The sequence below is a fragment of the Epinephelus lanceolatus genome, chromosome 9 (assembly GCF_041903045.1).
Source record: "Epinephelus lanceolatus isolate andai-2023 chromosome 9, ASM4190304v1, whole genome shotgun sequence".
In the NCBI taxonomy this organism is placed as follows: domain Eukaryota; kingdom Metazoa; phylum Chordata; class Actinopteri; order Perciformes; family Serranidae; genus Epinephelus; species Epinephelus lanceolatus.
In genome coordinates this window covers 2,261,832-2,286,398 of record NC_135742.1, presented here as the reverse complement: position 1 = coordinate 2,286,398, position 24,567 = coordinate 2,261,832, and the positions used below count along the sequence as shown (strand labels likewise).

The 24,567-nt window shown below is 42.5% G+C and overlaps 2 protein-coding genes across 2 annotated transcripts; both read right to left on the bottom strand.

Moving 5' to 3' along the window:
• Positions 1-3,950: 3,950 nt before the first annotated feature.
• Positions 3,951-11,386, bottom strand: LOC144464317 (actin, cytoplasmic 1-like). Its single transcript, XM_078171046.1, has 9 exons — positions 11,252-11,386; positions 8,353-8,477; positions 8,115-8,243; positions 7,034-7,144; positions 6,804-6,888; positions 6,412-6,573; positions 6,120-6,311; positions 4,791-4,972; positions 3,951-4,554 (listed from the first exon to the last, which is right to left on the bottom strand). The coding sequence occupies exons 2-9, from the start codon at positions 8,473-8,475 to the stop codon at positions 4,411-4,413; spliced, it is 1,128 nt and encodes a 375-aa protein (XP_078027172.1). The 5' UTR covers positions 8,476-8,477; positions 11,252-11,386; the 3' UTR covers positions 3,951-4,410.
• A 2,289-nt stretch (positions 11,387-13,675) lies between these two features.
• Positions 13,676-23,319, bottom strand: LOC144464316 (actin, cytoplasmic 1-like). Its single transcript, XM_078171045.1, has 9 exons — positions 23,213-23,319; positions 17,898-18,022; positions 17,660-17,788; positions 17,338-17,448; positions 17,108-17,192; positions 16,716-16,877; positions 16,425-16,616; positions 15,283-15,464; positions 13,676-14,233 (listed from the first exon to the last, which is right to left on the bottom strand). Exons 2-9 carry the CDS (start codon positions 18,018-18,020, stop codon positions 14,090-14,092), a joined length of 1,128 nt encoding a protein of 375 aa, XP_078027171.1. The 5' UTR covers positions 18,021-18,022; positions 23,213-23,319; the 3' UTR covers positions 13,676-14,089.
• Between the last annotated feature and the right edge of the window lie 1,248 nt (positions 23,320-24,567).

Below are 24,567 nucleotides of genomic sequence, written 5' to 3'. Positions count from 1 at the left end.
TTTGTGTCTCTTGGTGGTTGTTTGTGTCTCTGTGGTTATTTTGTGTCTCTTTGTGGTTGTTTTGTGTGTCCTTGTGGTTGTTTTGTGTCTCTTTGTGGTTGTTTGTGTCTCTCTGTGGTTATTTTGTGTCTCCTTGTGGTTGTTTTGTGTCTCTTTGTGGTTGTTTGTGTCTCTCTGTGGTTATTTTGTGTCTCTTTGTAGTTGTTTTGTGTCTCTTTGTGGTTGTTTTGTGTGTCCTTGTGGTTGTTTTGTGTCTCTTTGTGGTTGTTTGTGTCTCTCTGTGGTTATTTTGTGTCTCCTTGTGGTTGTTTTGTATCTCTTTGTGGTTGTTTGTGTCTCTCTGTGGTTATTTTGTGTCTCTTTGTAGTTGTTTTGTGTCTCTTTGTAGTGATGTTGTTTCTCATTCTGGTTATGTTGTATATCTTTGTTGTATATACTCTGTTGTATATACTTTGTTGTATATAACTTTTATGTGTCTTTTTAATAGTATTGTGTCTCTTTGTAATGGTTTTGCTTGTTTTTGTAGTTATTTAGTGTCTCCTCCTTTGCATGTCTGTGTGGTGACAATGACAAAATTCTAACTATTAGAGGCAAAATTCATGACCTCCTGCCCTCAGATGGTAGGCCTACCTATCTAACCTCAAACACAGCTGTAGAATCTAATATAATTTTAGATTGCTTCTCCCCAATTTCTCTTCAAGAATTGACCGCAGTGATTTCTTCATCTAAATCATCAACGTGTCTCTTAGACCCCATCCCAACTAGGCTACTTAAGGAGATCTTTCCTTTAGTTAACACTCATATATTAGATATGATCAATATATCCCTATTAACAGGCTATGTACCACAGTCTTTTAAGGTAGCTGTAATTAAACCTCTCCTAAAAAAGCCCACCCTGGATCCAGAGGTGTTAGCCAACTATAGACCAATATCTAATCTTCCCTTTATGTCAAAGATCCTTGAGAAAGTAGTCGCAGACCAGCTGTGTGATTTTCTCCAGGATAATAATTTATTTGAGGAATTTCAGTCAGGATTTAGAGTGCATCATAGCACTGAGACAGCTCTAGTTAAAATTACAAATGACCTTCTGATTGCTTCACACAAAGGACTCGTCTCTGTTCTTGTTTTATTAGATCTTAGTGCGGCGTTTGACACAATTGACCATCAAATTCTACTGCAGAGACTGGATCACTTAATTGGCCTAAAAGGTTCAGCACTAAGCTGGTTTAAATCTTATTTATCTGATCGTTTTCAATTTGTTGACGTTCGTAATGAATCATCCTTACGTACCAAAGTTTGTTTTGGAGTTCCGCAAGGTTCTGTGCTCGGACCAATCCTATTTACTGTATATATGCTTCCTTTAGGTAACATCATTAGAAATCACTCTATAAATTTCCATTGTTATGCGGATGATACACAGTTGTATTTATCGATGAAGCCAGAAGAAAGTAATCAATTAACTAAACTCCATAACTGCCTTAAAGACATAAAAAATTGGATGAGCACCAATTTCCTGATGTTAAATTCAGACAAAACTGAAGTTATTGTTCTTGGCCCCAAACAACTCAGAGACTCTTTATCTGATGACATAGTTTCTCCAGATGGCATTGCTCTGGCCTCTAACATTACTGTAAGAAACCTCGGAGTAATATTTGATCAAGATTTGTCTTTTAATTCTCATTTAAAGCAAACCTCACGGACTGCATTTTTTCATCTGCGTAATATTGCGAAAATTAGGCCTATCCTGACCCGAAAAAATGCAGAAAAATTGGTCCATGCTTTTGTTACCTCAAGGCTGGATTACTGTAACTCTCTATTATCAGGTAGCTCTAGTAAGTCCTTAAAAACTCTCCAGCTAATTCAGAATGCAGCAGCACGTGTACTAACAGGAACTAAGAAACGAGATCATATTTCTCCTGTTTTAGCTTCTCTGCACTGGCTCCCTGTAAAATCCAGAATTGAATTTAAAATCCTACTGTTAACTTATAAAGCTCTAAATGGTCAAGCTCCGTCATATCTTAGAGAGCTCATAGTGCCATATTATCCCACCAGAACACTGCGCTCTGAGAACGCAGGGTTACTCGTGGTCCCTAAAGTCTCCAAAAGTAGATCAGGAGCCAGAGCCTTCAGCTATCAGGCTCCTCTCCTGTGGAATCATCTTCCTGTTACGGTCCGGGAGGCAGACACCGTCTCCACATTTAAGACTAGACTTAAGACTTTCCTCTTTGATAAAGCTTATAGTTAGGGCTGGCTCAGGCTTGCCCTGTACCAGCCCCTAGTTAGGCTGACTTAGGCCTAGTCTGCCGGAGGACCCCCTATAATACACCGGGCTCCCTCTCTCTCTCTCTCTGTCTCTCTCTCTCTGTCTCATTGTGTCATACGGATTACTGTTAATTTATTATGCTGATCTGTTCTGTACGACATCTATTGCACGTCTGTCCGTCCTGGAAGAGGGATCCCTCCTCAGTTGCTCTTCCTGAGGTTTCTACCGTTTTTTTTCCCCCGTTAAAGGGGTTTTTTTTGGGGAGTTTTTCCTTATCCGCTGTGAGGGTCTTAAGGACAGAGGGATGTCGTATGCTGTAAAGCCCTGTGAGGCAAATTGTGATTTGTGATATTGGGCTTTATAAATAAAATTGAATTGAATTGAATTGGTCTTTCTGTGGTCATTTTGACTCATGTCATGGTCTGTACATGTTTATTTGAGTAACAGTAGTAAGAGAAGGTCAGGGACAAGCCCCTGGCAATTTGGGCCACTGGGCCTGGTTGGCCCATTCAGTAATCCATCCATGGCAACACTCAAAAATTTTTTGCTTGTCCTGTATTATTATCCATCTTTCTCAGCTCAGTTGCCTGTTTTATCAGTAGAGACTGACCTCTGGTGGTGCATGATTAGTTCCCCTTTAAAGGTTCAATATAACGACCTCCTCCACTGTTGCCTCATTTGGTGTTGTTTGAAACGTTTGACTCCACCCTCTAGTGCCATCTTTTGGCTGTATCTACAGTAGCATGCAAGAGTTTGGGCACCCTTGGTCAAAATTTTGTTGACTGTGAATAGTTCAGTGAGTAGAAGATGAACTGATCTCCAAAAGGCATGAAGTTAAAGATGAAACACGCTTTTCAACATTTTAACTAGATCAGTGTATTATTTTTGTTTTGTACAGTTTGAGGGTAAAAAACAGGAAAGGAGCAAAAGTTTGGGCACCCCAAGACATTTGAGCTCTCAGACAACTTTTACTGGGGTCTCAGACCTTAATTAGCTTGTTAGGGCTCTGGCTTGTTCACAGTCATCATTAGGAAAGGCCAGGTGAAATTTCAAAGCTTCATAAATACTCTGACTCCTGAAACCTTGTCCCAACAAGCAGCAGCCATGGGCTCCTCTAAACAGCTGCCTAGCACTCTGAAAAATTAAAATAACTGATGCCCACAAAGCAGAAGAAGACTTGAAGAAGATAGCAATGTGTGTTCAGGTAGCTGCTTCCTCAGTTTGTAATGTCATTGAGAAATGTCAGTTAATAGGAACTGTGAAGTTGAGGTCTGGAAGACCAAGAAAACTTTCAGAGAGAGCTGCTCATAGGATTAATAGAAAGCCAGATCAAAACCTCTGTTTGACTGCAAAAGACCTGCAGGAAGATTTCTCAGACTCTGGAGTGGTGGTGCACTGTTCTACTGTGCAGACACACCTGGACAAATATGAGCTTCATGGAAGAGTCATCAGAAGAAAACCTTTCCTGTGTCCTCATCAGAAAATTCAGCATCAGAAGTTTGCAATGAACATCGAAACAAACTTGATGCTTTTTGGAAACAGGTCCTGTGGACTAATGAAGGTAAAACAGAACTTTTTGGACACAATGAGCAAAGGTATGTTTGGAGAAAAAAGGTATACCTGTCCTGTTAATACCTGTTAATATGTATAAGAGTGAAGCATTAAAATGATGACATGAGAGACGCTGTAAACATCAAATGTTTGCACTTTATTGATAAGTAAACACTCCTGTGGAGTATTGATACAGCTCGACTCTTACAGAGTCCAATCAACAGAACAGATGAGGAGAAAAGCCAAATATTGATGCACTGGATTGTTGAAGAGGTAGACAGACACAGGTAGAAAAAGATGTTCAGTGATAATACTGTTTGTTTTCTTTGACCATCAGTAGTTAATCACCAGAAGGAGAGAAAGCTGTGAGCAGAGTCAGAGGAACGTGTGTTTGGAGGAGGTTCAGAGAGTTGCTGTGGATCTGCCGAGCTGAGACATTTAAATCTAAACAGTCTCTCTTTGTGATTTCTCATCTTTTAGTCTGTTCACGCAAGATAAGAGACTGCTGAAGCTGGATGGACCAGCTGAAAGGATGTCAACCCTCCCAGCTGGGGCAGAGGAGGAGGAGGAGGAGGAGGAGGAGGAGGAGGAGCTTTCTAGAAGCACTTGCGGTGGACGATGGAGGGGCCGGACTCGTCATACTCCTGCTTGCTGATCCACATCTGCTGGAAGGTGGAGAGGGAGGCCAGGATGGAGCCGCCGATCCAGACGGAGTACTTCCTCTCTGGGGGAGCGATGATCTGGAGGTGGGGAGAAAAACAGGTAAGACAGGAAGCAGTGATGCTCAACATGAAAATTAATAATCAGGTTTGTCCACTGGGGGGCAGTAGAGCCTTCAAAGACCAAGTCAGGGGTTATACAGCACCTTGAGTTAAGACCTGCAGGAGACGGAAGGACTTGTACTCTTTCTCTACTGGAGCCTTTGCTGACATGATTTAAGTCATCCTTCATTAACCTGCATGAAAAAGATAACTACCTTGATTTTCATGGTGGCTGGGGCGAGGGAGGTGATCTCCTTCTGCATGCGGTCAGCGATGCCGGGGTACATGGTGGTGCCACCAGACAGCACAGTGTTGGCATACAGGTCCTTTCGGATGTCCACGTCGCACTTCATGATGCTGTTGTAGGTCGTCTCATGGATGCCAACAGACTCCATACCTGTAGACACCGTAGAACAATAGTTTTAGTGTTCAATTCAACATTAATGTTGATTTCTAGTTCATACAAGTCCAAAAACAGCTCTGAAGCAACAAACAACTGTGATGACACCCTGATGGCAGCAGAGATCATTCACTTACTGGGAAGAACTCAGAAACTCTGGATAAAATCATTAAAAGAGCAACTAATCCAAAAATTTGAGTCTTCAGGCCGAGACAACATTTAAAAGATTCACATTCAAATCAAGAGAGATTTGGCTGCTGTTCGATGGGACCTTTTGAATCTTGATGTTGACTGTATACAAATAGTTCACTGAATTTGCTCCAATAAGGAAAAGTAAATTAAAACTAGGGTTCTGTTTATACGACAATGATTTTAACTGAAAACAGTAAACTTTAGTTACGTTTTGCCCGATCGTTTACACGACAGCTGCGTTTTGGGTGCCTGAAAACTCAACGTTTTGAAAACGGGTTCCAGAGTGCAATTTTTTGGAAACAGCACCGTCTCTGTTGTCATAGAAACTTGCAATATGCAGTTCCTCTGAAAACGGAGACTTTTCGCACATGCTCATTACGCTATCAGTCACTAGGCATGTGCGAGAAAGTCGACCATCACAACAACAGTGGTGGACTCCTGAGCTCTGTCTGTGCTGCTCACCCTGATGAATTTATCAACGCTTCCCCATCGATTTACTGTAGCAACTCCACCTCGTCATCCGTCCAGACAAACGTTCGTGCGGTTGCCATTTTGTTTGTTTGTACATCGCCGCTCCGTAGAAGGAAGCATAAGCGTCACACCGCCAACTACTGGCCTGGCATGTATACTGCAGCGTTTTTGGTCATTTTTGCGGATCCGTGTGCACAGCGATTGTTATCAAAATGTTGTCGTCTACATGTGGAACTTTTTTCAAAATGAAAGTGAGAAATGATTCTGTTTTCAGTGGATCGTTTTCGTGTAAACATGGCCTAGATCATCCAATGGATTGATCAAGAACTCTGGGAAGCAACATCAAAGCGAGGAGGCATGACCAGAATGCATTCTGATATTATCCCTTTTAGATACCCGTCAAAACAATGATACAGGGTGGAGTTTCCACAGCACCAGTGTTTGTCTAGAGATACAGTCGGTGTTAACACTCATTACCCACCAAGGAATGAAGGCTGGAAGAGCGCCTCAGGGCAGCGGAACCTCTCGTTGCCGATGGTGATGACCTGTCCGTCAGGAAGCTCGTAGCTCTTCTCCAGAGCGGAAGAGGAAGCTGCCGTACCCATCTCCTGCTCAAAGTCCAGAGCCACGTAGCTGAGCTTCTCCTTGATGTCACGCACAATCTCACGCTCAGCTGGAGTTCAAGAGTGGAAATATTTGAGTTACAAAATGGACTAAAACAAGATTGAAGGTTATAATTCTGGCCTGTACCAGTTTAGGAGTAAAAATCGTACCAGTGGTGGTGAAGCTGTAGCCTCTCTCAGTGAGGATCTTCATCAGATAGTCAGTCAAATCTCTGCCAGCCAGATCCAGACGGAGGATGGCGTGAGGCAGAGCGTATCCCTCATAGATGGGCACAGTGTGGCTGACACCATCACCAGAGTCCATCACAATACCTGGAAGACAAAAAATACCAGATTACAAAAGGAAAAACGCTTTTCTGATGTCATTCTGATCAGCAGACGTCACGATTCAACACTGAAAGGTGTTCGACTGCAGTTCCTCTAATGGCCACTAGACGATGCACAGACTAGGAGAACAGACAGCTGAATGAATACCCCAACATTTCAGCAGGAACCCTCAAATTCAATGCTGCAAGATGTTTCAGACATGTTTGAGTTCCCACCTGTGGTACGACCGGAGGCGTACAGTGACAGGACGGCCTGGATGGCCACATACATGGCAGGAGTGTTGAAGGTCTCGAACATGATCTGGACCAATGAGAAAAGACAACAGGTGTCACAGTGGAAGCCCAGACAACTGGAGACCAAACATAAACCCTGTAGCTTGTTCTCCAGTATGAGTTTCAGAATATGTTGAGAGTCTCAGCTGATTGTGAACAAAGCGTGAACACACCTGTGTCATCTTCTCCCTGTTGGCCTTGGGGTTGAGTGGAGCCTCAGTCAGCAGGACTGGATGCTCCTCAGGTGCAACACGGAGCTCGTTGTAGAAGGTGTGATGCCAGATCTGCAGGACAGGACAGCTCGTTAGTTTGACAGTAATGGCAGTAGCTTTAGGACTGGTAGTCAAATACATGAAGAACAATTAACTCTTCGCTAAGCCCCGCCCCCCTTAGTTACTGTTTCCACGTCCGTCAAGCTTTCGCTCCTAGGATAAGAAATATGGAGTTTTCAGCGATATCAGTGAGAGATATTCCAAAGGAAATAACATCAAATTTCTGGAAAAACTGTTCGGAGATATCAGAGAGAAGACGACAGAAAGGTTTTCAATGTGTATGTGAGAGCTACATTCACAATATCATCTGCTGGCGGAGTATAAATCACAAGAACATTAAAATAGAGGGGAAAGCTCACCAGTCGCAATGCAAGCATCAGGCACCCGACGTCTTGACACAAAGAATGTTCTTGTACAGCAGGGTAAGTCAATATACGGTTTAAATTTAAGTTAATGTTGAGTTATGTTCCCTCCTTGGTGCGGAGAGCAGAGGGAGAGCAGATAGCACACAAAGCTAGCGTTAGGTAACGTTAACGTTAGTTAACATCTTAACTTGGAATAAAAGTAGGTGTTTTTATTGATCTTTGCTGGATTCAGCTGTTCGTGTGGTCTTCCGCACTGTTTAAGCCATATCTGGCATCTCTCTCCTTGGGTCTTGCGCTTGGGGAAGGAGAAAAATTCAACACCACCTTCGACACTTTTTGGGTATTAGGTGTCGGACTTGCAGGTAGTTACCGTATGCACACTGCTTCGGCATATTAGCTTCTGCTGAAAGCTTGACGGACCTCTCGGTTGCTAACGTAGGATTGGACAGTGACTGTTTAAGGGAGAGGCTTAGTGAAGGGTCAATCCAAGTCTGGCTGGTGGCAGCTTTTTACTTTGGGATATTTTCTGTGGTGCAAGGTACAGTTTTGAGGTGCACAACTGAGGTGCTTTTACTCGATTGTACTTCTACTCTAGTACACCATGTAAACATCTTGACCTTCTCCATGTCGTCCCAGTTGGTGACGATGCCGTGCTCGATGGGGTACTTCAGGGTCAGGATGCCTCTCTTGCTCTGGGCCTCGTCTCCCACGTAGCTGTCCTTCTGTCCCATTCCCACCATCACACCCTGCACACACACAGTCACACCTTTACAGTCACTTGTTGCATCTTGTTTACGTGGTTGCTAGATTTTATAAGTGATGCGAAATAAAAGGCGTTCATGCTGGTGTTGGTACCTGGTGTCTGGGGCGACCGACGATGGAGGGGAAGACAGCACGGGGGGCATCGTCTCCAGCGAAACCGGCTTTGCACATGCCGGAGCCGTTGTCAACAACGAGGGCAGCGATTTCGTCATCCATGTCTGAAACATTTAGATGAATGAACATGCAGTTAACTTCACACATAACACCTTAAATAGATTCATACTTTTATGTTTTATTAGCCTTTGTTTCTGTGATGTACGTTGTGTGCTCCAGCGCCACATAGTGGACACAGAAAGTGCTACAAAATGTGCAACAGGTCCATTCCAGCACCCACACTCAGAACTATCATCTCTCTCTCATGTACAGACTCGACCTTCACTGGAATGAACAGGTGCATCAGCTGGCTTCCAACCAGTACCCCCAAGGTATGTGAAGGTGTGAGGGTCCAATCATTGATGCTTGCTGCTTTAATTTAGCGTTAGTTCTTTACAAGTATAACTTGTATTAGAACAGGAAGTTCAGCACTACTCAGCAACATCACAGTATACTAACGCCCAACAGAGGGCACTCCATCTAGCCTGGTTCCAGACCACAGACCCCGCCCACTCAACTGAGTAGGCTTGCATCTCTGGTCTGGCATACTGCAATGAATTTGCGATTTATCTCGTCCAAACGATGGATGGACCAATGAACACCGGGGGTGGGGGCGGGTCTAGCGATTAGCTAATCAGCGCCACGCTAATGGCGACCGCTGCAGATCCTACAGACCGCATTGACGATGCTATCGAGGTATTTCACCACTACTCGCGTTAATGGAGGACCAAATTAAGGAAGCTGCTAAACTGGATTTAACGGCGATGCAGCTGGGCGTGCAGGACGACGGAGACATTTTAAACGGGCAATGCTCGCTTGTTTTCGGCACACCCGAGGTATGGATACTAATGACGTCAGATTCTGGGTGAGTCATTGATCTCTACTGATTGGTTAGGGAAAAAATCAAATTCCCTCCCCCTTGTAAATTGCCTTCAATGGAGGCAATGTCAGACTGAAGGCTCTGGGAACTTAAGTCTGACACTGTGTCACCACATATAGCAGCCCTAGCACTTTATTAGTGACAGATGGGAACATTCATCCACTGCAATCCTCTTCTTCTGCACTATAGAATATCTTGACAACTTTACTTTTTATTTTAATTATGGACCTCACTCAGAATACCTAAAAACTGAATTTAGGAATTTTTCCTCAAGAACTTTGGAACAGTCAGATTTAAGTATTATTTAGAATAAGAGAGAAAATGAGTCAGAAATAAGCAGTGAGGTTATGTAATCTTTCCCTGACAGCTCATTGGCTCTTTTAAACTCATCCACTGTTACAAAATCAGGAGTGCACGTTAGTGATGCAACACCTTCAGGCGTGAAGGCGTCGTACAACTTCTCAGAAATGATTTGAACACTTTAATATATTATATGTGGAAGCACTCTGCATGTTTGTGTGGTTAACCCTGATGTAATTTCCCTCTGAGACGACACAGAAACCACTCGAACTTTCTGCAGCCCTAACTGGAATGACTGTTGTATGTCAGGCCTGGCACTTTGTCGTCTAACCTGATGTTCTAATCTCGTGACGTTTTTTGTGGCATTGCCTCAGGACATTTCAAAACAAGTTCAGGCAGATCAGAAACCACTCCTGTTAAGCAAACTCAACAGACTCTGTAGCCTTTCTCCTTATGAGGCAACATGTCTTAAATGTCTTTATACTTTAACTGCACCTTTTGTAATTAATAAGTTAATTTTAACTGCAGAGTCCTGTCTGTTATTGAGCGACAATGTGATAAAATTTCTTTAAAGGTTTTATTTTCTCATTCCCTGAAGCAGTTACACAACTAAAATTGAAAATCACTAACAAGCTCCAGAGGTCTGATTAGTGTCTTTTAGCAGCTCTTAACATAAAGTAAAAACTTCATTCATCATTTTTACTAAAGTACGTAAAACGAAGTGTCTTCACAAGAAAAACATCCACAGGCAGCATAATTTCCTTGTACATATTTGTCTTATTCATCCCAGATCTCTGCTGCTGTCTCCTGTTAACATTACTGATTTATTTCATTCTCCAGTGTCTCCACAGTTTCTGAGTTTCATTCATTCATTTCCATAACTGTTTATCCTGGAACGGGCTCGCGAGGGAGCTGAAGGACATCCTAGCTGTCACTGGGTGAGAGGCAGGGTTCACCCAGGACAGGTCACCAGACTATCACAGGGCTGACACATAGAGACAGACAACCATTCACACTCACATTCACACCTACGGACAATTTAGAGTCACCAATTAACCTGCATGTCTTTGGACTGTGGGAGGAAGCTGGAGCACCTGGAGGAAACCCACGCTGACACAGGGAGAACATGTGAACTCTGCACAGAAGGGCCCCAGCAGGTTCGAACATGAGACCCTGCTGTGAGGTGACAGTGCTGATCTCTGCCGCCCCGTTTCTCAAGTTTCTGACTTGAGAAATAAATGGTATGTTATTAGAATTTGCCTTTTAAACTGCAGGTTCAGCTGGTGGGAAACAGTGATTGAGAGCCGACATCCTCATACTTGCAGAGATGTTGTCAGATAGTTTTTAACCCGGACATGCTGATCTCATTCAGATTACAGGTAACTCTTTGAGAGAGCTACACCCGTTGGTGTGCTGATAGTGTCAATGTTTTAATCCAGAAAAATTCAGTAGTTTCTGACAGAAAGTTCAATCTTTACGTAAAACAACAATAAATAACTTTACAGGACATCACATGTTCTGTGCATAAGGTCAGACTGTTTGTCTTCATTTCAAAGGGCTGAAAACTGATCTGCTGATTTAAAGATTTCCAGGATAACTCAAACTCTGGACTGTAACATTTAGTTTTGAGATATTTCACATTCAAACGCTGCTTCTTACCTGGTCAGGTGAGTGTTGGGTGTGTCTGTCAGGAAGTCTTGCAGGAATGTCTCTGCCCCAGTTGTGCGCGGTGAATGCAGCACCACAAGCCAAACCCACACTGGTTTTATTAACGTTTGTGAGATTCCTCACGATGTCCATAAAAGGTAATTGATCTCTCAGGTGGCAGTCTCATTGGTCCAGGTGTGCAGTGGGGCAGACCGGATAAAAACCAGTTTCCAAGGAAGGCAAGAAAGAGGGAAGAAAAACCCCTCAGGCTTTTTGGATTCTACCAGAGCAGCTCTGTAGAGATTTAAGGTGTCTCTGTGGAGGTGAAGAAAGGGCTTCTCACAAACAAAACAATTCCAACTTCTAAATTAAAGCTGCAAGCAGCATTGTTCGGGACCTCGGACTCTCGCTGTCGGCCTCCAGCTCATGTAGACAGTGTGAATTATTTGTAAGAGTCAAAATGTCGATAAAACAAGCAATGTCAATAGAACATAAGGTCATTTTTGGCAATGAACCCATGACTTGGTAGTAGAACTTTGATGGCTTCTGAAAACCAAACTACTGACGACATCAATCAATCAGTCAATTTTATTTATAAAGCCCAATATCACAAATCACAATTTGCCTCACAGGGCTTTACAGCATACGACATCCCTCTGTCCTTATGACCCTCACAGCTGATCAGGAAAAACTCCCTTTAACAAAGGCAAAAAACGGTAGAAACCTCAGGAAGAGCAACTGAGGAGGGATCCCTCTTCCAGGACGACAGACGTGCAATAGATGTCGTACAGAACAGATCAACATAATACATTAAAGGTAATCCGCATGACACAATGAGACAGAGAGAGAGACAGAGATGCAGGACAGACGATAATGTTAATAGCTTACAACAACATTAATGAAAGTAATAATTTCAAATATTATAATTATAATTCTGGCTACTGTGGTACAATATGTTGAAAGTATATATTAATATCTGATAGTATACATGTGTGGCAATAATCATGTTGAGGAACATGATGGATAGGAGGTGATACAGGGCCTTCATTTCTTTTGTCTTTCTGACAAAGACATTTACTCCAATCAGTTTGCCTCTTGGCTAACACTGGATTTGCATTTGCCATTCTTTGAGGATTGACTCCTGATTAAGGCCGAGGGTTTATCCTTTTACCACCTTGATCAAAGCGATACCGCACATTCAGGTATGGGATACAACTAGGTTCGGGTGACCTACACCTAGCCCGATCATTCATCCAGTGCCATTTAAGTCCCGTGTGATCTGTACACCTTCCGGGTAAGTGTACATGAATGAGTCATGTACAGCCCCGCTTACCCTTGGCTCGGCTCCCCCGCGCTGGCACACCCTGTCAATTCAGGTGCGGCTATCTAACTACATCTACTAACTATTTTTAATAGCTAATTGAAGGGGGCTGTTAGACAGCATTTGGGACACTAAGTTAATTTAGACTATCACTATTAGTCAACAACTAGCTGACACTGAGCCCCATGCTGAGTTCCACAGTGATGTCACCATTGTGCCCTGGTTGTGCATTGACATTCACTCTATTACACTAAGCTTTTCTCCACCTACTAAATTGTTCTCTGACAAGAAAACTAATAGGTTTTTTGGAATTTACAACCCCAAAAACTTATGTATAGATCCATCCATAGATCCATCCATAGATATCATTGCAATAATTTTACAGCGGCCATCTTGCACACCATCATTGCTAAAACATGTCATATATCAGTGATGACAAAAACAACACTTACAATAATGAAATGTGAGACCCATAAAGCAGTTTAGACCCAAATGAATTTATTCCATAACAATTACATATATATGTATAGGACATATTGGTACAACACCTGGAAGCCATCTTGAAAAATGGCGGCCATTTTGAATTTTTGAGTGGCCAGCGCCCTTTTTCAAAAGAGTGGACCTAGAAGAGTATTTGTGCCAAATTTCTTGCTTGTGTCACAATTTGAACGATACTTGTGAAATATGCAATTATCTGCTGCACTAAATCTAGACTAGTGCAGGTGGTGTATGAGAACCCCCAGACCCCCTGGCCAATTACATATCTTTCCAAATTTGCTCCTAGTTCGGCCCCCACAGTGTCTGCTTGGAAAAATTCTGGCCTTTAGACAAATCTAGTTGATGGCCCCTGTTCTAGAGTTTTGAGGAACTGGTGATTGGTTTTGGTTGCCATTTTGTTTACTTATATTGCCCAAAATCAAATCACAAATTTACCTCAGAGGTCTCTAGAGTCTGCACAGCATGTTAAATCATCTCCACTGTCTGTGATTATGTGCTGTGATGTAAAGCAGCTGTAGAGATAAGGAAAAAAACATTTTCTGAAACACACAGAACACCTCAAAGAGATTTTATATATGTAGAAACTCAAGCAGCAAATGACGACATGAGAGACGCTGTAAACATCAAATGTTGGCACTTTATTGATAAGTAAACACTCCTGTGGAGTATTGATACAGCTCGACTCTTACAGAGTCCAATCAACAGAACAGATGAGGAGAAAAGCCAAATATTGATGCACTGGATTGTTGAAGAGGTAGACAGACACAGGTAGAAAAAGATGTTCAGTGATAATACTGTTTGTTTTCTTTGACCATCAGTAGTTAATCACCAGAAGGAGAGAAAGCTGTGAGCAGAGTCAGAGGAACGTGTGTTTGGAGGAGGTTCAGAGAGTTGCTGTGGATCTGCCGAGCTGAGACATTTAAATTAAAACAATTCATTTTTTTGTTGTGTTTATCTTTTAGTCTGTTCATGCAAAATAAACCAGAGACTGTTCTAGTTGGATGGATCAGCTGGGGCAGAGGAGCAGCTTTCTAGAAGCACTTGCGGTGGACGATGGAGGGGCCGGACTCGTCATACTCCTGCTTGCTGATCCACATCTGCTGGAAGGTGGAGAGGGAGGCCAGGATGGAGCCGCCGATCCAGACGGAGTACTTCCTCTCTGGGGGAGCGATGATCTGGAGGTGAAAGGAGAAAAACAGGTAAGACAGGAAGCAGTGATGCTCAACATGAACAGCAAAAGCCTGTCATTCAGTGTTTTTGTTTTGAATGTTGAGTTTTATAAAGATGTGACCAGTTTCATCTAAAAATACTGGACATGTTTAAACATAGTACATTGTGTCTATCACTGACACACGACAAACTCAACTTGCTTAGATTGAATGTAATACGGAAACTGGGACACAACCTTTAATGCTGGGGAAGGCAGTTTGTTTTTGGCATCACAGGACAAAAGTCTCCATAATAACATGAGCATATTGTATTGCAAGTGACTGAGAGAAAACTAGAGTTGTGCACCTCCTCTTGGCTCTGTTTTTAGGCTTTATAAAATCTAGCCTGTGATGAGAGATTCTCTCCAAGCACACGTCATTTTAGAGAGTGTGTTGTTCTACAAATGCAAATGCCCTTGGACATTATCTCAGTGAAAGGCTGATTCAATGGCAGAGGATCCTGCAGTGAAAAAATATCAAAAAGAGAGTCTAGAAGAGAGTCTGACAATAAACAAAATAAAACACGAGTCAGTATTGGCAAAGTGCTTGAGATGGAGAAAAGCTGTGAATAGTTAGGCCCTCTGCTAACTGGAGCAAAAGGCTCATAGCTGCGTCAAGTTCACATTTATGTAGCTACAATAGCTAGAGCCTCGAATCACAGTTTGTCATCGTTATCAGCTTTCCTACGGGTTACCCTTTCCAGCATTCGTCCAGGTTACCTTTCAAATAATTGTAAAAGTTAAAGAATTAATACTAGTACTATAAGTAGACAGGAGAGAGTTCTGAAAAGTTTAGCTGATAATGTGACATTAAACTGATTGTTTCTAAATGTTGGTTCTCTGCAGAACATAAATCAGATCCTCTAGAAAACTAATGACCAGGTTTGTCCACTGGGGGGCAGTAGAGCCTTCAAAGACCAAGTCAGGGGTTATACAGCACCTACTCTTTCTCTACTGGAGCCTTTGCTGACATGATTTAAGTCATCCTTCATTAACCTGCATGAAAAATATAACTACCTTGATTTTCATGGTGGCTGGGGCGAGGGAGGTGATCTCCTTCTGCATGCGGTCAGCGATGCCGGGGTACATGGTGGTGCCACCAGACAGCACAGTGTTGGCATACAGGTCCTTTCGGATGTCCACGTCGCACTTCATGATGCTGTTGAAGGTCGTCTCATGGATGCCACAAGACTCCATACCTGAACACACAGACAGAATGATAGTTTAAGTGACCAAAACAGCTCTGAAGCAACAAACAACTGTGATGACACCCTGATGGCAGCAGAGATCATTCACTTACTGGGAACAACTCAGAAACTCTGGATAAAATCATTAAAAGAGCAACTAATCCAAAAATTTGAGTCTTCAGGCCGAGACAACATTTAAAAGATTCACATTCAAATCAAGAGAGATTTGGCTGCTGTTCAATGGGACCCTGACAGCAGCGTTTTGGGTGCCTGAAAATGCAACGTTTTGAAAACGGGTTCCAGAGTGCAATTTTGTGGAAACAGCACCGTCTCTGTTGTCATAGAAACTTGCAATATGCAGTTCCTCTGAAAACAGAGACTTTTCGCACGTGCTCATTACGGTATCAGTCACTAGGCATGTGCGAGAAAGTCGACCATCACAACAACAGTGGTGGACTCCTGAGCTCTGTCTGTGCTGCTCACCCTGATGAATTTATCAACGCTTCCCCATCGATTTACTGGAGCAACTCCACCTCGTCGTCCGTCCAGACAAACGTTCGTGCGGTTGCCATTTTGTTTGTTTGTACATCGCCGCTCCGTAGAAGGAAGCATAAGCGTCACACCGCCAACTACTGGCCTGGCATGTATACTGCAGTGTTTTTGGTCATTTTTGCGGATCCGTGTGCACAGCAATTGTTATCAAAATGTTGTGCCTACATGCAGAACTTTTTTCAAAACGAAAATGAGAAACGATTCTGTTTTCAGTGGATCGTTTTCATGTAAACATGGCCTAGATCATCCAATGGATTGATCAAGAACTCTGGGAAGCAACATCAAAGCGAGGAGGCATGACCAGAATGCATTCTGATATTATCCCTTTTAGAAACCCGTCGAAACTGTGATACAGGGTGGAGTTTCCACAGCACCAGTGTTTGTCTAGAGATACAGTCAGTGTTAACACTCATTACCCACCAAGGAATGAAGGCTGGAAGAGCGCCTCAGGGCAGCGGAACCTCTCGTTGCCGATGGTGATGACCTGTCCGTCAGGAAGCTCGTAGCTCTTCTCCAGAGCGGAAGAGGAAGCTGCCGTACCCATCTCCTGCTCAAAGTCCAGAGCCACGTAGCTGAGCTTCTCCTTGATGTCACGCACAATCTCACGCTCGGCTGGAGTTCAAGAGTGGAAATATTTGAGTTACAAAATGGACTAAAACAAGATCCAGATTATAATTCTGGCCTGTACCAGTTTAGGAGTAAAAATCGTACCAGTGGTGGTGAAGCTGTAGCCTCTCTCAGTGAGGATCTTCATCAGATAGTCAGTCAAATCTCTGCCAGCCAGATCCAGACGGAGGATGGCGTGAGGCAGAGCGTATCCCTCATAGATGGGCACAGTGTGGCTGACACCATCACCAGAGTCCATCACAATACCTGGAAGACAAAAAATACCAGATTACAAAAGGAAAAACGCTTTTCTGATGTCATTCTGATCAGCAGACGTCACGATTCAACACTGAAAGGTGTTCGACTGCAGTTCCTCTAATGGCCACTAGACGATGCACAGACTAGGAGAACAGACAGCTGAATGAATACCCCAACATTTCAGCAGGAACCCTCAAATTCAATGCTGCAAGATGTTTCAGACATGTTTGAGTTCCCACCTGTGGTACGACCGGAGGCGTACAGTGACAGGACGGCCTGGATGGCCACATACATGGCAGGAGTGTTGAAGGTCTCGAACATGATCTGGACCAATGAGAAAAGACAACAGGTGTCACTGTGGAAGCCCAGACAACTGGAGACCAAACATAAACCCTGTAGCTTGTTCTTCAGTATGAGTTTCAGAATATGTTGAGAGTCTCAGCTGATTGTGAACAAAGCGTGAACACACCTGTGTCATCTTCTCCCTGTTGGCCTTGGGGTTGAGTGGAGCCTCAGTCAGCAGGACTGGATGCTCCTCAGGTGCAACACGGAGCTCGTTGTAGAAGGTGTGATGCCAGATCTGCAGGACAGGACAGCTCGTTAGTTTGACAGTAATGGCAGTAGCTTTAGGACTGGTAGTCAAATACATGAAGAACAATCCAAGTCTGGCTGGTGGCAGCTTTTTACTTTGGGATATTTTCTGTGGTGCAAGGTACAGTTTTGAGGTGCACAACTGAGGTGCTTTTACTCGATTGTACTTCTACTCTAGTACACCATGTAAACATCTTGACCTTCTCCATGTCGTCCCAGTTGGTGACGATGCCGTGCTCGATGGGGTACTTCAGGGTCAGGATGCCTCTCTTGCTCTGGGCCTCGTCTCCCACGTAGCTGTCCTTCTGTCCCATTCCCACCATCACACCCTGCACACACACAGTCACACCTTTACAGTCACTTGTTGCATCTTGTTTACCTGGTTGCTAGATTTTATAAGTGATGCGAAATAAAAGGCGTTCATGCTGGTGTTGGTACCTGGTGTCTGGGGCGACCGACGATGGAGGGGAAGACAGCACGGGGGGCATCGTCTCCAGCGAAACCAGCTTTGCACATGCCGGAGCCGTTGTCAACAACGAGGGCAGCGACTTCGTCATCCATGTCTGAAACATTTAGATGAATAAACTTGCCATTAATTTTTCTCTCATAACACCTCTTAAAAACATTAACACTTTTTTGTTTTTAGTAACCTCTGTTTCTGTGATAGTCATTGTAGCAACTCATAATGTAATAAAATCATGAGCTTATAATGTAATAACAGCTTTGTGCATAATGTAATAATGTAATAACCTATTACATTATGAGCCTTACTGGCGGCGCTCATAATGTGATAAAGTGTTGCATTATCATCATTTTTACTTCTGCCATTCCTGCAGGGCTGGAGGGAAATGCTTTCACCTCTGTGTCTGTCTGTCTGTCAGCAGGATGTAATGGCCTGCTGACAGACAGTAATTGCCAACTTGCCGTGCCATATACCTCTGCCCCCAATACGCAGCGGGCCACATAAACAGGAAGAGAAGCCTAATTGTTGAACGCATCATCCCCCATAGGTCAAGTCCATGATAGACTGTAAAGGTCAAAACTGCACACACTGACAACGAGAATGCACTTAAGGGCAGAGGTCTGTGTTTGTGTTTGACTATGATTTGTACATAGGTGGCGCGACAGTAACCAACTCAGAAGCCGGCTGGAGAAGAGGGTGCATTAGGGAAGAAGGAGGGGACTGTAGTTCATGTAGTGTAAAAGAGCATTTCCTTTGTTTACTATTGCTACAATAAATGCAGGACACAATAACTTCTACAATGAAAACACAGTTAAGATTGGTCTTTTCAAATAAGTAAGTGAACACTCTCTCCCTCCATACAACCTAGTGAAGACCTTCCAGTCGAAATGTTGCTGTTATTTTATTGTTTGTCTTAATGCCAATTTAATAAAGACTTTTAATAAGCATTGTTTTCCTACTACTTATGTTAAATACATGATAGCAGCGTAACATATTCATTCAATTTACTTTATTTTAGAACTTGTGCAAGAATGAGAAGAGCGTTTTACAACCATGTAATAACAATGAACCAGCTTAAAAGTTCTTAAAATGTAAACACAACCTGTCAGGACACCCAAGTAAAAACACAAGTCCAAATAAATTTAACTAAACAATATGCATAAATAATACATAACCATAAATTATAGTTGCCAACAAACATCAAGTCCAGGGGGCTCCATTTGTCAGTGAGTGTGCCAGTGTTCGCTCAGATCAAAGCTTAACGAGTGAATGGGATTCTTTTAAAAGAAAAGAAAACTTTACTTCTTCCAATCAATGTCTTTAATATGGACCCATCCAAAGGATATATGTTTAGTCACGATCCAGGCTGTAATCCACCTGACATTTTGGCTGAAGAGCTGCCTGATATTGGACGCAAGGCCACTATTGCATCCAGCCACTGTGTATAACCTACTAATACTTATGCAGCAGTCTAAACCTTCCACCAACTGCTTACCTGCAACAATCAGACAGTGGAAGTGAGCATGGCATTCTCAAAGGCCCAAAATACCCAACACGGGCGCCACCTAGTGGCTGAACTTTATACATCTTACATAGTCTCGCTCACCAGACCTTTCTCAAGAAAAGAAAGGTCTGGCTGCGCCGACTCTCACTTTAAGATTGGAGAAAAAAACGCCCCGGCTTTTTTTTGTTTCTTTCAACCAATCACAATCGTTCTGGGCGGTGCCACAGCAACGGTGCGCTTGCAAAAATATTGCCAGGGGGAAACAGGTTTTGGTGTAACACGCCCACAAAAATATCGCCTACAGCACGCGAACCATGGCAGAAAAATGGCTACATCCCCGCAAGATCAAACACCGCAAAAGTTAGTAAAGGACGTTTGTCGACTATGACAACCAGATGTGGTAGGGCGGGACTTCAGCGGGTGGCTCGTTCCGCCCAATGAGAGGCTGATCTATGCAGCGAACTTCCATCCACTCAGACTACATCTTACATAATAAAATGTGAGAATGCAATTACGATTAAATAATTCTTGGTTTCACTAATTTAGTTTACTAATGCGCTGAAACCAATGCCGTTTGCTTTATTTGCACCTTTAAGATGTACAAATGATGATAATGCAGCAGTTTTCTCACAATATGAGCCATTATTACATTATGAACTTTTATTACATATAAGTTATTACATTATGAGCTGTTATTACATTATGAACTTTTATTACATTTAAGTTATTACATTATGAGCTGTTACTACATTTAAGTTATTACATTATGAGCCGTTATTACATTATGAACTTTTATTACATATAAGTTATTACATTATGAGCTGTTACTACATTTAAGTTATTACATTATGAGCCGTTATTACATTATGAACTTTTATTACATATAAGTTATTACATTATGAGCTGTTACTACATTTAAGTTATTACATTATGAGCCGTTATTACATTATGAACTTTTATTACATATAAGTTATTACATTATGAGCTGTTACTACATTTAAGTTATTACATTATGAGTTGCAACAGTTAAACACATGAAATGTGCCAATATGATGCTTGAGTTTTAACACAGATTCAAAACTCTGCTTTTGTTTAACAAAATGTTATTTTTATAACCAGCTCACTGAATGAAGTGGAAATGTTGAAAATGCTCTAGCAAAGCTATGTGCAGGTCACTTTGTGCCCTTTTCAAGTGTCATAGCTGCTATTTGGTTGTACGGCGCCCTCTGTCGGGCTTCAGGATAAAGTGAACTGCAGAGTTCCTATTCAAATACAACTTTATTATTTGTATTAATTCTTGACCACACTGAAAGAGTTTTTATGGAGAAAAAAAGATTTGAAAGGATTACAAGTGTCTCCTTCACCCTTGATCAGATCCCTGCGGTGGTTGTGAATATCTTACAAACAAAGTTAAGGAATTTCCCCAAGAACTCTGGAACAATTTAATGGTTCTTGAGCCATATTTACAGCTTCCACGCCCAAGATGTCCTGGACCTGTCCTTACATTGCAATGGAGCATGATGAAGAGGTTGTTAGGCTGAAGTGCCACATATTGCCCACCTTGACTGGAAGAATTTAGTGTGGAATATGCCAACCAACAAGGTAGAACACCTTCTTCCCCTGAACAGCATAATGCAGTTGGATATAAGAACATGTGAGACATAGTACCCCTCAGCGTGTTACTGTCAGCAAAGTCATGAGGGCCCTGCCAGGATGACACCCCTCCCCACCCTTGGATTTGAACATTATCCATGTCAGTGATGAGGTCCTTGCAGCGATAAAAGAAACAAACTAATAAACCCCCCCGCGGTACGGTTCATCTACGTGTACGAACATGTATCATGTACGGACATAGAAAAAAAGTTTTACCCTAAACCCAACAGGAAGTCAACAGGACGAGCAGGATTTATGCTTTAACAAACTCCTCCTAGAGATTTAATCCGTTTGATATCAAATGTTGTCTGTACCATGTGAAGACCTTTGACATAAAAAGTTAAGGTTGAGTTTTCATTGAACTGTGTAACTGTGGCGACAGGTCCAATTTCCCTGTCTTGCCATCAAACAGGAAATGGTTTGTAACTCCACTCTACATCGTCCAGTCTGCCTAAAACATCACATATTTGTTAAGAGCCCTGGCCTAAAGACATCTACATTCTAATAAGTAGTTATAACGCCACCAACTGTCAACAGGGAATGACGTCTGATACTTCAATGTGCTGCTCTTAACAAGTCGACCAAATCCACCTTAAATTTTGTCTTGAAAAGCCTCAGGACCTTGATGATGTTTCCTAGTGAAAATTGTGAGTTTTCGTCAAACAATGTTGCTCTGGCATGGCAGCCATTTTGCACATTCTGCCATAAAACAGGAAGTTGTTGTAACTTGAGCAGACATTGTCCAATCCTCTTAAAATTTGTTATGCTCAATAAAAGTCCCAGCCTCATGACATCTAGATGCTGAAATGGAGTGATTGTTACAGCGCCACCTACTGGCAACAGGAAATGACATGACATGACAGATCCACCTAAATATAGTCAGGTAAGCTTTAAGACCTTGATGAGGCAACCCCGTTGCCATGTGAACGCATTATTTGCCCTGAAACAGGAAGTTGTTGTAACTTGAGTGTACAAAAGCCCATATGCCTCAAATTTCACATTTGATAGACTCCAGGCGTGACGACATCAACATGCTAAATAGGTGTCCTAGTCACTGTGCCACGTACTGGCAACAGGAAGTAAGCCTGTCTGACAATAATCATTCGATTTACATGTCATTTAAACAGTGTGGTCTACATCTGCAACATGACACATAACAAATATGTGCTCCAGCGCCACATAGTGGACACAGAAAGTGCTACAAAATGTGCAACAGGTCCATTCCAGCACCCACACTCAGAACTATCATCTCTCTCTTATGTACAGACTCGACCTTCACTGAAATGAACAGGCGCATCAGCTGGCTTCCAACCAGTACCCCCAAGGTATGTGAAGGTGTGAGGGTCCAATCATTGATGCTTGCTGCTTTAATTTAGCGTTAGTTCTTTACAAGTATAACTTGTATTAGAACAGGAAGTTCAGCAGTACTCAGCAACATCACAGTATACTAACGCCCAACAGAGGGCTCTCTATCAATCACCACATATAGCAGCCCTAGCACTTTATTAGTGACAGATGGGGATTCATCCATTGCAATCCTCTTCTTCTGCACTATAGAATATTTTGACAACTCAACTTTTATTTATTAAGGACCACACTCTGTTCCTAAAACTATTAATGGAGAAATTAACATTTCATCCTTGATCAGATGCCTGTTGTGGCTGTAAATACCTAAAAACTGAATTTAAGAATTTTTCCTCAAGAACTTTGGAACAGTAAGATTTAAGTATTATTTAGAAAAACTGCAGGTTCAGCTGGTGGGAAACAGTGATTGAGAGCCGACATCCTCCTACTTGCAGAGATGTTGTCAGATAGTTTTTAACCCGGACATGCTGATCTCATTCAGATTACAGGTAACTCTTTGAGAGAGCTACACCCGTTGGTGTGCTGATAGTGTCAATGTTTTAATCCAGAAAAATTCAGTAGTTTCTGACAGAAAGTTCAATCTTTACGTAAAACAACAATAAATAACTTTACAGGACATCACATGTTCTGTGCATAAGGTCAGACTGTTTGTCTTCATTTCAAAGGGCTGAAAACTGATCTGCTGATTTAAAGATTTCCAGGATAACTCAAACTCTGGACTGTAACATTTAGTTTTGAGATATTTCACATTCAAACGCTGCTTCTTACCTGGTCAGGTGAGTGTTGGGTGTGTCTGTCAGGAAGTCTTGCAGGAATGTCTCTGCCCCAGTTGTGCGCAGTGAATGCAGCACCACAAGCCAAACCCACACTGGTTTTATTAACGTTTGTGGGATTCCTCACGATGTCCATAAAAGGTAATTGATCTCTCAGGTGGCAGTCTCATTGGTCCAGGTGTGCAGTGGGGCAGACCGGATAAAAACCAGTTTCCAAGGAAGGCAAGAAAGAGGGAAGAAAAACCCCTCAGGCTTTTTGGATTCTACCAGAGCAGCTCTGTAGAGATTTAAAGTGTCTCTGTGGAGGTGAAGAAAGGGCTTCTCACAAACAAAACAATTCCAACTTCTAACAAATGAATAATTGTTTATATATAAATACTTCCTGCTGGTTGAAGAGAGAACTCGCAGAAAATATTGAAGTAAAAACTAAAAAGTTTGAAAGGCTTGTTGGTCTGCAGAGAGCGGAGAGAGTCAAAAGGCTGAAGTCCAAGTGAGGTCACAAGTCATTGGTGTTAAAGTCCAAGTCAAGATGCCAGTGTTTTTGAATTTGGCAAGTAGAGTCTAAAGTTGTCAAATTTGTGACTTGAGTCCAAGTCATGTATCGAGTCCACACCTCTGTGTCAAAGTATAACGTGTCATTTCCTGTTGCCAGTAGGTGGTGCCATGACTATAACTCAATTCTGGGATGGAGATGTCCTGAGGCAATCAATGAGGGAATCAAGGATAAGAAGTTTGGAGCAGATCGGATGATGTCTGCTAAGGTTACAACTTCCTGTTTATGGCAAAATGTGTGAAATAGCCACAGTGGCAGACTTGACACTGTACACTGGAGTTAGAAACCATGGCCAAACATGGAAATTTGATGCCTTGCTGCAGCCACACCATTCAGTGAAAACTCAGGTTTTTTACAGCTCTTCAGTTCAGAACTATCCCCGCAGCTAATCCCACTCCCTGGCTGAACGACGACATCCGCTGCCTTCGTCGTAAATGTCGGAGAGCTGAGCGCTTGTGGAAATCAAGCAAGCTTCATGTACATCGTCTTTATTTTAAAGAACTGTTAGCTGAATTCAGTTCTGTTGTTAGAGTAGCCAGAGCCTCTTATTTTAAAAATCTCATCATCTCCAACAAGAGAAATCCCAGGGTCATTTTTGACACTATAAGCAGCATTACTGGTGCGCAACCGCCTGCTCTACCTGTGTCCTTTGATGAGGACTGTAGCAATTTTTTAATGTATTTTGTGAATAAGGTTGCCAGTGTCAAGGCCAGTATAACACCCTCCTCCTCCTCCCTTCCTGATCCTCCCAAACAACAGTCAATTATTGACAATTTCTCACCTGTCTCCTTACAAGA

Bases quoted from the DNA above. Each gene is read 5' to 3' on its own strand.
- LOC144464316 (XM_078171045.1), bottom strand. From the start codon at position 18,020: ATGGATGACGAAGTCGCTGCCCTCGTTGTTGACAACGGCTCCGGCATG. The intron at 17,449-17,659 runs GTCAAGATGTTT...CCTGTCCTGCAG, and splicing joins ACTGGGACGACATGGAGAAG to ATCTGGCATCACACCTTCTA. The intron at 16,617-16,715 runs GTACGATTTTTA...CTTGAACTCCAG, and splicing joins CTACAGCTTCACCACCACTG to CCGAGCGTGAGATTGTGCGT.
- LOC144464317 (XM_078171046.1), bottom strand. From the start codon at position 8,475: ATGGATGACGAAATCGCTGCCCTCGTTGTTGACAACGGCTCCGGCATG. The intron at 6,574-6,803 runs GTGGGAACTCAA...TTTGTCTTCCAG, and splicing joins CGCCTCCGGTCGTACCACAG to GTATTGTGATGGACTCTGGT. The intron at 4,555-4,790 runs GTAGTTATCTTT...CCCCACCTCCAG, and splicing joins CAGCCACCATGAAAATCAAG to ATCATCGCTCCCCCAGAGAG.